The sequence below is a fragment of the Corythoichthys intestinalis genome, chromosome 3, assembly GCF_030265065.1.
Source record: "Corythoichthys intestinalis isolate RoL2023-P3 chromosome 3, ASM3026506v1, whole genome shotgun sequence".
Lineage (NCBI taxonomy): Eukaryota > Metazoa > Chordata > Actinopteri > Syngnathiformes > Syngnathidae > Corythoichthys > Corythoichthys intestinalis.
The window spans coordinates 13,683,183-13,700,767 of record NC_080397.1 but is presented as its reverse complement, the minus strand read 5'-3'; the positions used below and the strand labels follow the sequence as shown (position 1 = coordinate 13,700,767).

At 39.4% G+C, this 17,585-nt stretch overlaps 1 protein-coding gene across 5 annotated transcripts in view; it reads left to right on the top strand.

Annotated features, from left to right (window-relative positions):
• slf1 (SMC5-SMC6 complex localization factor 1) overlaps positions 1–17,585 on the top strand; it is a 65,180-nt gene that overhangs the window by 22,538 nt on the left and 25,057 nt on the right. For 3 of the 5 annotated variants that reach the window (XM_057831009.1, XM_057831010.1, XM_057831008.1), the window contains exons 16-17: positions 11,045–11,137; positions 14,824–15,006. The exons of 1 other annotated variant lie outside the window; for it this stretch is intronic. In XM_057831009.1, coding sequence (XP_057686992.1) covers positions 11,045–11,137; positions 14,824–15,006 — 276 coding nt within the window. The remainder of the gene's footprint in view (positions 1–11,044; positions 11,138–14,823; positions 15,007–17,585) is intronic. One more of the 5 variants, XM_057831011.1, reaches the window with a different exon arrangement.

Below are 17,585 nucleotides of genomic sequence, written 5' to 3'. Positions count from 1 at the left end.
GTCCACCGCAGTTAATGGTGTTAAGAAAACATTGAAAGTGAAAGTAAGCTTTCCCTTTCCCTGTCACGTCAGCCGCGCGGTGCGTTCAGGTACAGCAAAAAACATCCGGCACATTAGAGCCCGATTCGTTACATTATTACAGGAATTAATAGGGCCTTAATAAGCATGCAAACACCCTATTGTTCTGCAAAGGATTATTATGAAAAAAAAAATAATAATTCTCGGCAAATGAAAATAGCCAATTTGGAGGCCTGAACATGCTTGAAAACTCACCAAAATTTGCACATACTTTGTGTAAATTTCGATAATTTTGCATCGTTACAAAAAAACGGAACAAAATGGCTCAGTGGCGCCCCCTTGAATTTTTAAAAAAGGCCTCTCCATTTAGGTTTTTTCAACAAAGAGCAATGAAATTTCAGGAGTTGATACTTTATGCAAAACAGCTCCAAAAAGTCCCTTGCACCCATATTTCAAACCCAACAGGAAATCAGGTATTTTTGATCGAATGTAAAATTTTTATTGATTTACAGGGTCCACATTTGAGACCTTGTCGCCGAGGGCGTTAGTTGGATCGTCTTCAAAATTGGTGAGACAGTTCAGGAGACATGAGATATTAAGTTTTCAAAATGGTGCGTTTTAATTCATGAGTCTTACCTAGGTGGGGTGCCAAAGTTGGCCATTTTTTTGGGCAAAACTACAAATTCAATAAATGATTAATAACTCCTAGATGCAAGGTTCAATTGTTTTCATATTTGGCATGTATGTGAAGTATCTCAGCCTGAAAAGGACATCATTGAAATATTTCCCAATAAGGCCTGGCGCCCCCTGCTGGGAACTAGAAACACCCTTTTTTTAGTAGACAGGCTCCTCCTGGAAGGGAAAAAAATCTATTGACCTCAAACCTGTTAGACAGACCCCTCCTGGAAGGGAAAAGAATCTATTGACATCAAATCTGTTTCAGGGGAGCCTTAAGACATGTGTTAAGGTGCCTGATAAAAAATATTGAGGTTTGTTGGAAGTACAGGGGTCCAAACAGGAAAATGAAAATGACCGTCCTGTTTTGTCTCGCCACAAATTTTGAACAGTCATAACTTGGCAGACATACAACATATCTGCACCAAACATCCCGTGCTTGGTAACAGTCTTACCCTGTATGGCTTATTCGCATCAACACTACAGCGCCAACTAATGGCAACAGAAAGTCACTCATTTTACTTGTACATGTCCAGTTATTTTCAGGTTGCTCATTGTAGTTTCAAGAACTTTTGTAATACATTTTAAATCTCATGTCCACATGTCTCTGTCTGTTGCCACGACGACCCTTTGTTCATCATTATAAGTATAAGAAGTATATTTTTTAAGAGACTTAGGCATCTTATAGGGCTACGGAATTTGGCACACTTGGTCGAATTGGCCCCATTAGATTCATTCAATTTTTTGAGTAAGGGCGTGGCCGCACAGCTCAGTAGTGCCTCATTTTGTAGTAGTCTATTCAATCTGGGTTTTTTTCTCCTAGGTGTTTGAATATATTTCTAATCCCAAAAAAGAGGCGAGTTTCGAGCATGTTAGGTTCTCATGAGATGTGGAAGGACGATCTGCCACCACCCCGACCTGCGTACCGTCCGAGTTTGCTTGACGTCCAAGTTGCGCCAAACTACGAGGGCCCGTTCAGTCCTGCTTGCAAGCCTAGTTACTATTATATTCCGAATTTTATTTTGTAATTTATTTGTTTTGCCATGTGTAACTGCCATTTGTAATAGTACCAGCAGTATTAAGGATTTAGTGGAGGCTTTTGGGCTGTGGAACGAATGGAATTATAAGGTCTTCTTATGGGAAAATCCTTGCCTGGCACAGCCAGACTATTCTCCCTGTATTTTTCAAACACTGTGAGAAATAGTCTGAGACCCAGCCCATTAACGGCCTCTCGAGCAAGATACAAAATCAACCGTCCAATCAGATTAGTTGATTTGCGTGACGTGTTCTTAACGTGTAACGTCACTCGTGCGCACCGAATGTCGTCTGTACAACAACACAGATGGCGAACGGGAGAGCCGAGAATATGTTCCAATCCGCGGTAAAACCAGTTTTAAATTACCAAAAACACATCGAAACAAGTAATTGACAACAGTCAACATGGCTCGTGCTAGCCATGTTGAATAAACTTCTCCATTCTCCACTCACGCTAATTACTTGTCGCTTTAAAAACGTCACGTCTGCCCGTCGCTGATTGGTCCACTCCGCTGTCTGTTTGCTGAGGCTTGCTCCGCCGTCGGAATTTTATCCGCTGGACGGTCGTCAGACTCGATCGCTGGAACAGCGGTGAGTCTGGTATACCAGGCAAGGAAAATCCTGCTCGACATACGACCATTTCGACTTCAAAACAAGGACCTGGAACAAATTAACTTCCTATGTAGAGGTACCACTGAATGTGCTGGTCGCACACTGCTAGAATGATACGCTCCACTGATGACAAAGCGACTTGTGGGAGTCAATTTCGGGGTTGGCCAGTGTCCTTGCTGGTGATTTGTCGGTCAATAAATCGGTTGCTGATTGGACAAAAAATGGAACAAATTCCCCTTGTTACCTAATTTCAAAGTAGTATACTGGTTGATGTCAAAGCTGATAGAGAATAAAATATAGATTCATAAGTTTGTAGTTTTTATGAATGTATCAGTTAAACAGTGAAAATTAGGAAAACTTTACATGTCAATTTATAGTGTGTGCCTTTAAAACTTCTGCATGTGCCCCTAAAATGTTGTTAGGGGCTACTGTGCTCCTAGTCTAGTCTAGTCTAGTCTCCTAGTCTGGAGCCCTGAACTGTGTTCCAAAACAAAACATTTTAACGGTACGGGCACACTTTTTAGTAGTACCATATAGTACTTATTTTTCTTACTGTTTTAAATGGCAGTTTATGTGCAGTTTACACTGCACTATTTATTAATGTGCTGATTGCCAGTCTGCAAAATGAGACCAAGTAAACTTTGTTTGCTGATAGTTCTGTGGTTTAGCTAAATGTACCACTTCTATCTCGACGTTACTACTATGCAAAATTTACGGTTCTATGGTAGTTATCATACTTTTCGTAGTCATTAGTGGTATGCTTCTGTTGTGACATTGCAACTGAAAAATCCTTTAGATTCCGCGCTAAGATGATTTCTCTCAGAGGGTCTTTAACGCTGTGAATTGGTATTATAGTACAAAGTATGATCGTGTCATATAATAGTATATACTCAACTAATTGATAACTTTTTGAAATTTCAAGTCAATGAAAATAGACTGACTTTCAATCAATCTTTTAGTATGGCTAATTGGTTGGTATTTATAATGTAAGTGTCACCGTTATTAAAGCATCCAGTGGTGCGTTACAATACATATTAGTTTGGAGACAACTAATGGTCAATAAGCATAACTGATGTTCTAAGCTGCGACCAGCCCTTGTACAAAGGCAGTAGGCTTCTACATTCACTTTGAACGCAAAATACATATTTGCCCAAAACCGGTGTCGATATTATCCAATATTTTAAAATGCTTATATCGGCTTATATCGGCAGCTTATAATCTTGGAAAAAATTTTTAAGATCAGTTTATTTTCAAAAAGCTAGCTGCCTTCTGAGGATTATTTAAGCACGAATGTCTTGTTCTGTTTCAAAACTCTAACTTGAGTTTAAATCTGAAGATTCTAAGGGCGGGCATGTGTTTGACACACCAAACAATACTGCATATTAACATGAACAGTTTCCCCCTCACATCTTCTTTATTGGAACATTAAATGCAGCAATTAGGGGAGCGCTGCAGATATACAGCGGCTACACCGGTGGAACTTGCTGCAATTAAAGCCGTGGCACTCGGTGTGAACTCTCGAAGGTGTCAGAGCTCATCTCTCCGCCGCTTCACCTGATCAGAAAGGCCCCATGCTGGAGGGGAACAGGGTGAAGGAGAGCAGTAGGGGGTGGGAGCTAGGGAGCACTGAGGCTTTTGGCGTGTGTTGTTTTTCTGCTACGTGATGTCTATACCAATGCGGTCGGCATTAATTTTTGATGAACCATCGGCACAGCTTCCTCCCCTCTCGCCCTCTCATCCCCAACCCCACCTTACCCCCCTTTTGCCTCCATTTTCTCACAGCTGCTTTAACCCACATGTATAAACTTGCTTGGCTTATGCGAAGCTTCTGCATCGCCTCCATGGAACCTCTGTATCATTCTTAAAGTAGCAGACAAGGGTATTTTTTTTTTTTTTGCCAGGAACTTCTGTTTGAGTTTCATATTTGCTTCTGGATGCTCAGCAGAGATTTCAGCAGCAGAATGTACCGCTGAACGCAGAATAGTTTTCCATTGTACCACAAACAAAACATCTGAGTTGAAATTCACACAGCATATTATATTGTTTTTATTTTTTATGTAAAATGCTTTACTAAGTTATAAGCCATCGGTTGAGGTCATAAAAGCAAGTGCATATCTGGCAGTATTTATCTCTTCAGTGGGAAACGTTGCTTACAGAACTTGTTTCTTTTAACATTGCTGAATCCTCATTTTAGTTCTTATGTGGACTTTGTGTAAAACTGCATTGCAATGGGTATATCTCAACCTTAAAATGGAAAACTACAGTGTTTTTCGGACTATAAGTGGCATTTTTTCCCCCATAATTTGGCTGGCCCTTCGACCCTACTCAGGTGCGACTTATATGATACACTGGTACCTTGACATACAATCGCATCGACATATAATCCTTTCAACATCCGACGTAATATTTGACTCGTCATTTGTCTCACCATATGACCACATGCTCGAAATACGACAATAATGACAGCGCCGCAAGTTCATTGTTTTCCCGCAAGACAGATGCACACATTTTCTTGTGCGATGGGTCCCAAGAAAGTTACTGCAGTTGGTGGAAAAGTTGACTCAAACCACTGAAATTAGGAAGAAAATGCTAAAAAATATTAGCGTGGTGTAAGTGAACTGGCTAGACTACGCGCCTACTACTACCCCGCCTACCTACACATCCGCTGTCACCTCCCCCCAACTTCAGTTCGCCAGCAAGTTGAGGTGACAAAACGCTTTTGCTATTTTCTCATTTGTTTTACATGAGTCTTATTGAATGCATTTGTTAGACAGAACATGGCTCACCGTATCTGCATGCACCCGCCGTCACCCCCCCCCCACCTCTGTTCGCCAGTGTCAATAAGTTAAGGTGACAAAAACTTTTTTTTCAATTTACATTTATTATTATTATTATGATTTGTATTTAGAAATCATTTGTTTTACTATGTCATTGCTATTGGTAATTGTACCTGCAGTATTTATTAATGATTTAAACTAAGAGTGTGACAATATCTCGATACAGCGATATATCGCGATATTTTGCAACCCGATCGGTTATCGATATGCTCCCGCCAAGTATCGATACTTTTATTTGACATATTGGCCATTGGATGCTGTAAACTGCTCAATGTTTGTTGAGCAATTCCTTGGCGGTCCACTAGGGGCACTCAAGAGTGGCGGTGAAGGTAAAGTGCGCACAAGTTGTCTAGAGAAGAAGAGAGGAAGCCCCAAGTGGGTTGAATAAAATAAAGCTTTGTGGGAATGGTGGAGGAAAAAGTGACAAAAATATTGCTACAAATCACAAATGTGGACACACTTTAGATTTTACACCATCAAGAAAGGAAGTAAGGTGAACAAGGACTTTGCTGTATGTAAGAATTGTCTAACAAAAATAAGGTTCACTGGCAGCTGGTGACAAAGTGGACACGGATATCCTCACTGCTTCGCTTTCATCACGTGAGGTAAGAAAGTTTTGCAATGTAATTGATTTTTTAATTTACATGTATTTTGATGGCATTTGGTGTTGAGTGATATAAAATAAACCAGGACCCTAAACTGGATGAAAATTAATATCGAACAAGCCTATATGAATTTACTGATTTGATATTATTTGAGAACCACTTTCCATCTAGTTTACTACACAAACTGTTATTACTGTGATTTTGATGCAATAAGCTATAAAAAAAAAAATGGTTTGAATAGCTTCCAAGATATATAAGGTGATGTGCATAATTAATGTAGTCTACATATTAAAAATAGGTAATTATTGCATTTTTAATTTCTGTACATTCAATTCATATTTTTTTTTAATTCACTCAATTCTTCCAACACACACACACACATACACACAAATCAGGATTTCAACTCAAAAGCTATTAGGTAACTATTTTTTGTTTTATTGTTTTTAAGGTGAAGAATTTGACTGAGTCCGACATCTCTAATGCTGAAGCAGATGGTGGAAGTGCTCAAACCAATGCTTTTGGCAACAAAGGTCATATACAAACCAAAGACCCACCAATTTTATCATTGCCCCACTCCAAGCTCAACTGCTGACTGATTTAAAACTTTAAAGAAATTAATGGTGCCATTCATCATGATCTCTCCAAGAGATATCAGTGGTTGTGGTTTGTTTCCTCTATATATGCAGGTACACAATTTGCAGTAGATTCATATTTTACAGCAATGTGTTAGGTTTTGTGCTGGTTTTCTCCTAGTGTGACTTGTCCCTGTGATTGCCCGTTGATTTCACCTGTTGTGCCTCCTAGTGTATCCTCCAACTGCATCCTCCTGTGCTCACCTGTTTCTCGTTGTGTCGTTACCCCTTGTCTGTGTGTGTATATAAGCTCCCAGTTTTTTCCACTCCTTGTTGCGTCATTCTGTCAGGGAAACGCAGGAAGGCAGGTGGTGTGGACCTAATTGCAGGGAAACAAAAAGCAGCAAGGCAGGTGGCGGTGAACTCAAACGTTTTAATAACAACTAACCAAAAGCACAAAGTACAACCAAAAGGACTGGTGATCAAAAAGGCAATGTTCAAACCAAAACTTACTTAATCGGAGGGACTGGTACACGAGGGCTTGGACAAGACTTGAAATTGACATTGACATAGACAATTACGCAACAAGGAGTGAAAAGAAACTGGGAGCTTATATACACACACTCAGACAAGGGGTAACGACACAACGAGGAACAGGTGAGCACAGGAGGATGCAGGTTGGAGGATGCACTAGGAGACACGACAGGTGAAATCAATGGGCAATCACAGGGACAAGTCACACTAGGAGAAAACCAACACAAAACCTAACACAATGTTGCACTGAAAAGGTGTCACTGTTTAATAAATGACTTAAACAGTACTTTTTCTATTTTGAAATGTTTTTTTTTTTCCTTTCAACAGTTATATCGTAGAATATCATGTATCAAATTTCTGACCGATATATCGATAATCGCTGTATCGTGAGATAATCGTTATCGTGAGCCTTGTATCGCGAATCGTATCATATCGTGAGGTGCCCTGAGGTTCCCACTCCTAATTTAAACAGGGATTCTTGGCTGTGGAACTAATTAATCAAATTATAATTTTCAAATGGAAAATCTCGCTCGACATGCGACCATATCGACTTACAAACCAGGTCCTGGAACGAATTAAATTCTTGTGTAGAGGTACCTTTGTACTTGAGGCCTGGCCTCTACTTCGACTTGGTACAGTTGTTCAAAAGCGATACTGAAGATGATGATTTGAATGGATTTGGTAGTGATTTGGAGTGAGATTGAGTTTTTCGTTTATTGTTAACATTAAGTTATTCAGATAACAGCCTATTTAGCACTTTGTTCTCCGCTGTATTACAACTATAATGTTTGTGTTTGGTCTCTTAATAAAATGACCTCCCCAAAATTCGACTGATACTTCATTGCGACCTGTCCCCCCCCACCCCCCCCCCCTTTTTTTTTTTTTTTTTTTTTTTTTTTTTTTTTTTTGTGCGGAGTTAATTCATGCTGTGCTTGAACACTCTTGACATCCAAGTTTTTGCTAAAGCTAACCAATGAAAAACATCCAAAGTTGGGAGAAACGATTAGAGTTGTGCGAAATGTCCGATTATTTGCGATTCGGCCGTGGAAGATTCGAGAACTATTCACAAACATTCAAATTCCGATTATTGAAATATATCAAGCAAAGCGGAAATAAAACACAGCGCAGTCTTCGGGACGCAATGAGGAATTGGCAGGGAGTAAACATCATGCTTGTCATTACCCCGGTTCTACGGCTCTGGCTCAATTTATGCCGCTAGATTAAAAAAACAATAATACCTGACTGCTGCCGACAGCCGCTATAAACTAAGTCCACATAATGCTACGGTAGATATCACATGTATAAAAGACTACATGCGAAATGACAGACTCAGCGGCGTTAGCAACACATGTATAGAAAACTAGATGCAAAATGACAGACTTGCCACCTTTAGTAAATAGCCGCCATCTTAAAGCAGTAGACTTCCCTGGAAGGCTGTTGTAGCGAACCCTCCATGCGAACCTAATTAACTTTTTATCTAAAATACTCCTTAAATCGGCAAGATCTTGACTTGAATCTATCGTTAAAATGGTTTTAAAAGTTTGACATGTCGAAAGTAGACAGAAGGGTAATTATGCAATAACTGGATCAATTTTAACTTTTAACGGTTGATTCAATACATTAAATGAATTGTAGTTTAAAGCTGTTGATACAGAATGGAGACTTGAGTATTTTATTTACTGTTTTGAACTGTTATCTTTATACTGAAATAGTCGTTTATTTAAGCCTGAGAGGATTTTTGTACAATTTTGTAACTAATGTACGAAACAGCTAATAGCTGGGGGGCATCAATAATCGATTTATAATCGAATCGTAGCCTCTGAATTGTAATCGAATCGTTAGGTGCCCAAAGATTCCCACCTCTAGATACGATGTAGAATCACCTACACACTGAGGTTAATTAGTTGTATCTCATTGAGTGGCTAAACATTCACACCTTTGGACAATTTTGAAACAATTTAACGTATAAATATAACTAGAAAGGATTTCTTTGTTCTGAGTATTGCTTGTAAATTCTTCGAGCACCAAATTTGAAACCCAGTCACAAAACTGAAGCCTTTTTGCTAACCTTTGTTATTGTTGCTTGCACTAATCTTAATGGCGCTCTTGAAATTTATTTTTAATATTTGGCTAAGAATACTCTAACGTGTTCCCGACTGAGGGATGTAAAGTGCAAAACATAGTTCGAACCTTTCTATTGAAGTGTGAAACAGTGAATTTATAGAAAGGACAGGCGGATTTATCCTTTCCGTGCTAGTAAATGCTGAGTATGCAATTACACCAATAATGGAAGCGTTGTGTCCAAATTGGAGCCATTAAAGTGATTTAACAGAGTGTGGATTGGCCCTGGCATTTGCGGGAATGTGTACACACGGGGTGTATTGGAATGGATGTTTAATCACTCCCCCCCTTTCTTCAAGCTCAGTAATGGCTCAACTCTGGATAGAACTCACAGTACCGCCTACTCATTGGAGTCTGCAGTTCTGGGCCAGGATCTCCAGTCTGTTTGGAGATAGGTCTAGGTTTTGAAATTTATAAATCAAACATCTTTGGAAAACCGTGTCACAAACAAGAATTGCCAGATAACACTTCAAAATTTGTGCGGTTCATAATTTAGCAATTGAGTGAAATTCAGAGCACTATTTGGCTCATGGGGTAACTGAATTCTTTGAGAAGAAAATGATCCAGCTTTTTCTACATTCTTTCTTCATTCCAGCTTTGAAAAGCATGTACTTTCCACCTGTTTCACCGCTTACTGCCCTCCCACCCATCCAGCATCTCCTTGTCTTTTTGCCAGTGCGCACTGGAGTGGAGCCCCTATATAGGCGTGGCGTCCTGGGGAGAGCTCGTGAAGCATTTACTAGAGCCTTTGCTGTATTAAACTGCCAAGCACAGAGTCCCTCATTCTTTCCCTTTGCCTTTCCTCTGAAATTGTCATACATGCAAAGAGGTAGCCGCTGCCCACTAATATGCCTGATTTAATATTGTATCAGACGGAGTGAGGGATGGATTGTAGATGATAAAAATCTTGAAGGGTCAATGCAAATCCTTAACTCGTGAAAGAAATAAACTGAGTGTGTTGCGCCATTGACTGCTGCTTAAGGCCAACGCACAAAGACTGAGCGTTGAGACAGAGTTGGGGGGGGGGGGGGGGGGCCTAACTTTCCTCTTGGGTGATGTGGTTTTCTTCATGATTATAAGAAAACTTTTCTGGATAGGTTTGTGTGTGAGTATGGGTGTTATGCTTCTCAGTTTTGCTTCCTATAAGAGTTAAGTCCTGGAATTGCTCTTATGTACCAGTAACCAGTCTGGTTGCTAAGTTTAGGGCTGAAAGTAATACCCATCGGCTGCTAGTTTCCCAGCCCTAGCTCTTCTCCATGCATGCATGGCCTCCCTGAGCCTTGTGTTCTCACTGGAACAGAACTTGCATCAACCTGTTAGTTTCACACACACAAATTGTAACCATTTAACTATCTGCAGTTGGGCATGGGCATTAATTTAGTTCAAAGTGTGATTAGAAAGTATTAAATGAGATTTGCTGATACCTGTTTAAACCCTGTCATCAAGATGTCCAATCCATTTGAACTGGGAGGGATGAATGAACCCTAGTGACAATTTTATTCAAATTCACCTCAAAAGGATGAAAAGAGCCACATATTTGGACGTCTGCCATCATCAATGGCGCTGATAGAGTTAAGGGTTTTGTCCATGCACTGCCAATTAGCTTGTGAGACATCACGTGGCGACAGTGGCGCCCAGTGGGGCGTTTGAACCCGGTATCCGAGAGGAATGTCTTTGTGCAGGGGCTGTCTGGCAGAGCTGGCTTTCAAATCCCAACATGTGGACCAACACTCGGGAAGGAGGACCACTCTACCGCCACTTCACTTTATCCCTTCGTCCTGAGATCGATAACTTTGTTGAAATTTGTTTTAAAAAAGCAAGGGGACTTTGCTCAACTCCTTGATTTGAATCCACATTTGTGGCTTTCGCTTCACTAGGTCGTGTTTTTATCTTCTTATTTTTTTTCTTTTCTCCATAGTCCGGATTTCTGCGATATATTCAACATATAAAGATGCAAATACTGGCTACATCATAATTTTGGATGATCTCTTGCGTGTGTTTGTCTGCTGTGTGTTCGTGTGTGTCCTGATCGAAGGCCAGACCCTCCTTCACCAAGCATGTAAGAAAAACGAAGTGGATGTTGTGCTTAGCATTTTGGCATCCCCCGGTGTTGACGTCAATGTTAAAGGTAAGACTTTCTATCTCTGTGTCAATCCCCCACTGTGACGTATTAGCACAGTAGGGGTGCTAAAAAGGAATTGAATGTGGAACACAGCATTGTCGAAGTTGACCTTTTGTTGAAATGTAAAGGGTGTGTCTTAGTTCAGAGGTAAAGGTTTTTAAGACTTTGCCACTTTATTTAGTTAAATGTTGTATGTAAAAAAAATTTTTTAAATTCGTCCCCATGTGAGCGGTTTTGGAAGATTTTTACTGATTTATCATGCTTTTTATGGCAAAAAAATGGACCTTAACAGTTTATATATATATATATATATATATATATATATATATATATATATATATAATATATATACAGTGCCTTGCAAAAGTATTCGGCCCCCTTGAACCTTGCAACCTTTCGCCACATTTCAGGCTTCAAACATAAAGATATAACATTTAAATTTTTTGTCAAGAATCAACAACAAGTGGGACACAATCGTGAAGTGGAACAAAATTTATTGGATAATTTAAACTTTTTTAACAAATAAAAAACTGAAAAGTGGGGCGTGCAATATTATTCGGCCCCCTTGCGTTAATACTCTGTAGCGCCACCTTTTGCTCCAATTACAGCTGCAAGTCGCTTGAGGTTGTTTCTATCAGTTTTGCACATCGAGAGACTGACATTCTTGCCCATTCTTCCTTGCAAAACAGCTCGAGCTCAGTGAGGTTGGATGGAGAGTGTTTGTGAACAGCAGTCTTCAGCTCTTTCCACAGATTCTCGATTGGATTCAGGTCTGGACTTTGACTTGGCGATTCTAACACCTGGATACGTTTATTTTTGAACCATTCCATTGTAGATTTGGCTTTGTTTTGGATCATTGTCCTGTTGGAAGATAAATCTCCGTCCCAGTCTCAGGTCTTGTGCGGATACCAACAGGTTTTCTTCCAGAATGTTCCTGTATTTGGCTGCATCCATCTTCCCGTCAATTTTAACCATCTTCCCTGTCCCTGCTGAAGAAAAGCAGGCCCAAACCATGATGCTGCCACCACCATGTTTGACAGTGGGGATGGTGTGTTCAGGGTGATGAGCTGTGTTGCTTTTACGCCAAACATATCGTTTTGCATTGTGGCCAAAAAGTTCAATTTTGGTTTCATCTGACCAGAGCACCTTCTTCCACATGTTTGGTGTGTCTCCCAGGTGGCTTGTGGCAAACTTTAAACGAGACATTTTATGGATATGTTTGAGAAATTGCTTTCTTCTTGCCACTCTTCCATAAAGGCCAGATTTGTGCAGTGTACGACTGATTGTTGTCCTATGGACAGACTCTCCCACCTCAGCTGTAGATCTCTGCAATTCATCCAGAGTGATCATGGGCCTCTTGGCTGCATCTCTGATCAGTTTTCTCCTTGTTTGAGAAGAAACTTTTGAAGGACGGCCGGGTCTTGGTAGATTTGCAGTGGTTTGATGCTCCTTCCATTTCAATATGATGACTTGCACAGTGCTCCTTGAGATGTTTAAAGCTTGGGAAATCTTTTTGTATCCAAATCCGGCTTTAAACTTCTCCACAACAGTATCTCGGACCTGCCTGGTGTGTTCCTTGGTTTTCATAATGCCCTCTGCACTTTGAACAGAACCCTGAGACTATCACAGAGCAGGTGCATTTATACGGAGACTTGATTACACACATTTGGATTCTATTTATCATCATCGGTCATTTAGGACAACATTGGATCATTCAGAGATCCTCACTGAACTTCTGGAGTGAGTTTGCTGCACTGAAAGTAAAGGGGCCGAATAATATCGCACGCCCCACTTTTCAGTTTTTTATTTGTTAAAAAAGTTTAAATTATCCAATAAATGTTGTTCCACTTCACGATTGTGTCCCACTTGTTGTTGATTCTTGACAAAAAAATTAAATTTCATATCTTTATGTTTGAAGCCTGAAATGTGGCGAAAGGTTGCAAGATTCAAGGGGGCCGAATACTTTTGCAAGGCACTGTATATATGTAGCTAAGCTCCAATTCAGAAGCGCTTATCTGCTAAAATTAGGCCCATGTAGGTCCTTTTTTAAATTGCTTTAATCAGACTGATCACATTTTGGTCTTTTTTTTTTTTTTTTTTTTCCCCCAGTTGTGGGAATGACAGAAAACCAATCAATCATTTGATGAATAAAAATTGTAATTATTTGAATCACCAGAATTGTTTATTAACTTTTCATTTATTTTGTTGACATATCTGCTTAATACAGTGTCTGCTAGCATGGTTGTTAGCTTGTTGCACTAGTGTAGCTGCTCATCCTCTCTTGCTAAAAGCCTCAAAACTTAAATGTACTGATGTGAAAAGCTTTGAGCACTCTGGGAACTACAAAATGTAAGAACATTACACTGTTGTAAACTGATGAACTCTTGACACTTTACCTGCAAACCATAGACTTCATAACCTATTGACATGACACGGGAAACTGGGCCGATTCGTAGGGGGCCTATTTTCAAAAACTTCAAATTCAAATATTTGCAAAACCAAAGCTGCTGTCGACCTAAAACCAAAAGGGGCACCTACCTTAGCCATATATGAGTCTCCATGAGCAGCAGCATCAAAAAATTCTAAGTTATTCCCTTATAAAATCCCGATTATTTTCTATATAAGAATAACACAATTTAAAATGGCTATAAAAGTCTGAGATTTTACACTAGGTGCACAAAAATCTCCAAATGCAGAGATAATCGCCTAAATTTTCAGGATCAATAACAATTATTTAACGTATTTATATATAAGTACACATAAGTTTTTGACCAAAAGAACTTTTTTTTTTTTTTTTTAATTTACTGCAAGTTTTCAACAGCTAATAAATCAATTTAACATTAGAAATTTAATACTTGAGGAAAACATGCAGAACCAATCATAATAATATGTAAATAATAAATACACATTCACAACTTATTATAGACTAGAATATCCATTTATTATCATTATACACTACATACTCTTAGCAAATGAGGCTAGCGTAAACAGAGCTTTCTGGCGAAAATTCTTGTGAATGAATGCTTAAATCCCCGAATTCTTCATAGATATGGACGTAGAACAGTCTCGATTCTTGGTTAAAAGTAAAGAAACTGTACATTTTGCATTTATTTTACGTATATTGACGACGTACCATGCCACTATGTTAGCGAATGAGGCTAGAGGCCGCCTGGCGTAAAACGAGCTTCTCTGGCGAAAATTCTTGTGAATAAATGCTTGTCCCCGAATTCTTCATAGATATGTACGTAAAACAGTCTCAATTCTTGGTTAAAAGCAAAGAAACCGTGCAGGTAGCATTTATTTCACGTAAATATTGCCAACTATGAGGCTAGTCAGTTCCATGTGTAAACAAAGAAGAAAATTCCTGCAAATAAATGCTTCAATCACGCATGTATGGTTCGAAAAATATAATATTTACCTTGAATCCTTGAACAAATCACTCCTGAGACAATCCTGCACATTTGTATGTGGTACAGCTTTCGTAGTTAAATCCAATCGTAAGTAAATCCAAGCTTAAATCCGACATGAGCGTGTGCCATCTTCGGCTATTACTAAATAACGCTCGGCCCCCTCAGATAAGGCGTGACACAAAGAATGACGAAGTGTCAGGTCAATAGATTTTTTTTTTTTTTTTTTAATTCTATGCTGCAAACATTTTTATTTTGATAGATAATTTTATCTTTGCCATTTAGACCATGTAGGATGGACACCTCTATATGAAGCATGTAACCATGGCAGTACTGCCTGTGTGGAGGCTTTGCTACGTCACCGGCCCACCCCGCTGATTAATTTTGTTGTGGATGGAGTCAGCCCTCTGCACGGCGCCCTTCTCAATGGTCACCTGGCCATTGCTAAAATGCTTCTGGAGGCTGCAGGTGTGTCAATTTCAGAGTAATGCAGTGGAAAGTAGATTTGAATGCATTCGATATGGCTTTAAATATATCGCAAACTAGCAGTATGACCTGGCATTTCCGGGCATACTACTTGTGCTGGGTTGTTGGGGGTAAGGTTTGTTAAATCGACACATAAGAAACCTCGAAATCAGGGCTTCCCCATTATCTTTTTAAATGTTTTTTTTTTTTTTTTTTTTACATATGCTGGATGGATTTTTCGAGCAGTATAGCCCAATGTTGCTTGGGTTTGTGTAACATGAATGCAATGCAACCGAATGACAAATAAAACGTACTTAGAGATGCAGCTGGAATGTAGTAATAGTAAAAGGACACGTTAAAGGGGTTAATGCGCACTCGCTTTTCCATCACAGTGTAAAGTATTGTGACGAGCGATGTGGAGAAGAATGAGACACTTTTTGTTTCACTCTTGCTGCTCTTCTGCCCCATACACCACAAGAGACCGCGGCTTTATTGAACAGAAAATACCAAAACATAACAGTGGCAACCACCACTCTCAAGGTTGCCACAGATACGTATGAACTATTGCAGGCGTAACGCATAATAAATTGGTAGCTACAGTATGAATATCCAGCCAAAATCAATCCCTTAGTAATATTTCGGAAAATTGTTTTTTAAAAAAAATTTTTAATCCAGCAAAATTGCAATCGCACCAAATGCATCTTTTGCCCAAAAAATGGCATTTTCACCTCCACAATCGGGTCACCTTTTCTTTGCTAATTTTTGTTTGAAATTCATTTTCCACACCAAATGAAGGTCTGCAAAGATCCAACATATCTATAAACACTCCCTGAAGGATTAAGTACAACTGTTTAAATTTTGTCAAAATCTGCCCAGCCGTTTCAGTCCATAGGGAACGAACACACGCACACACCCCCACACACACACTCACACAAATAGTTCCTTTTAGATATAAGTATTGATATTGATACGTGAATATGTTCTGAAAAAGAATTGCTTTATTCATGCAACTTATGGATTGAAAAATCAATATGGTCACAATAGGTTGTGAATGAAATAAGTTTATAGTACTTTGCATGTTTAATTAGCCAACTCTCGCCATGTGTCCTAAATGCTATCCATCTTCTATGTGGTGGCTGATTTAATCAAATGGCACCCCCATCTCACTGATGGAGTCATATAATGTGGAAATAACACTTGTCTGGCCTGCAAAAAGAGCCAATCCTTTGGAATTTGCTATTTAGTTCATAATTTACTACAGCAGTTGGCTGCCTGTCACCGCTGGTGTAACTAAAACAAGCTTTTAAGGTATGTGGCCAACAAACACAACTGAGCTTATTGGCAGATGAAATGTGTCGATGTTGTCAGCACAGCCAGTTTGATTGTTAACGGTTCTCTGCGAATATGACTCCAAACTGGTTTGGAGGTTTGAAAGTTCAACCAAACTGAGCAGTAGTGTGAACGATTAGATAGATGTCTAATCTATTTGAACTGCATGTCAGGATGTTCACGGACCCAATCACAAACACTTATGAATAGGGGTACCTCACGATACGATGCAATTTGAGATATAAGGCTCACACTAACGATTATGTCACTAGTAGATGTCCAACTCGTTTGAACTTCAAAAGGATTGGCCATCTAGGGCCCTCAGTGGCAGCCAATGCACTGAGCATTTCATGTCATTTCCTGTTGATTTTTGGTCACTTCCTTTTGCTTTTAGGGCAGTTACCCGTCATATCCTGTTGATTTTGGATTACTGAAAAGGAAGTGACTCAAAAATGTCCCCAAATGAATAGCACTCAAAATCAACAGTAAGTAACCTGTAAATGTTCTAAAATGAACAGAAAGTGACCAGTAAATGCCCACAGAAGTGTGAATGCTCTGGTTTCAATGCCATTGACGACACTAGACGTCCAGTCCAGTCAAAATGAATTGGATGTCTAGCGCTCTCGATGGCAGCTAGCGAACTAATGTAGATACTATTTCTAAAGGAAGATTTTGACAGCAACATGTTTGTTCCTTGTATTTTTTTAAACAATGAAACGTTTTTTAACGATAATATATCGATTCTTGGTGGGAGCTTATCAATAACTTTTTGGGCTACAAAATATCGCGATATATCACCTTTTTGATATATTGTCACACACCTACTGATCATTGACTTAAGTATTTACTTAATTTTTTGGTTTAGTTAAAATTAAGACACCCTTCCAAATTGAGTCTATTTGAATCGAACGGTTATTTTTTTCTGATTTACTTACACCTCTTCCTTTTTGTGTTCATTTTATGACTTTCGCTATAAACACACATTCATATTCTGTCCTCTAAAAATAAATTACACTAGGATTGTTTGGTCCCACAGAGGACACAAAGCCATCTCTTTTTGTTTTCTGGCCCTTTCTGTGAAATGGTGAGGTTGAGGCAATTAAAAGAGGTCAGAGGAAGAAGCGGCGTGTAAAATTATGTGTAAAATTAGAGCAACAAATGAAGTACGCGCATGTGTTTGTGTGTGCGTTACTGTTTACAGCAGACTTTACTAGCCTGCTGTAGGTCAGCTTTCCACACAGGGACGTAGCTTC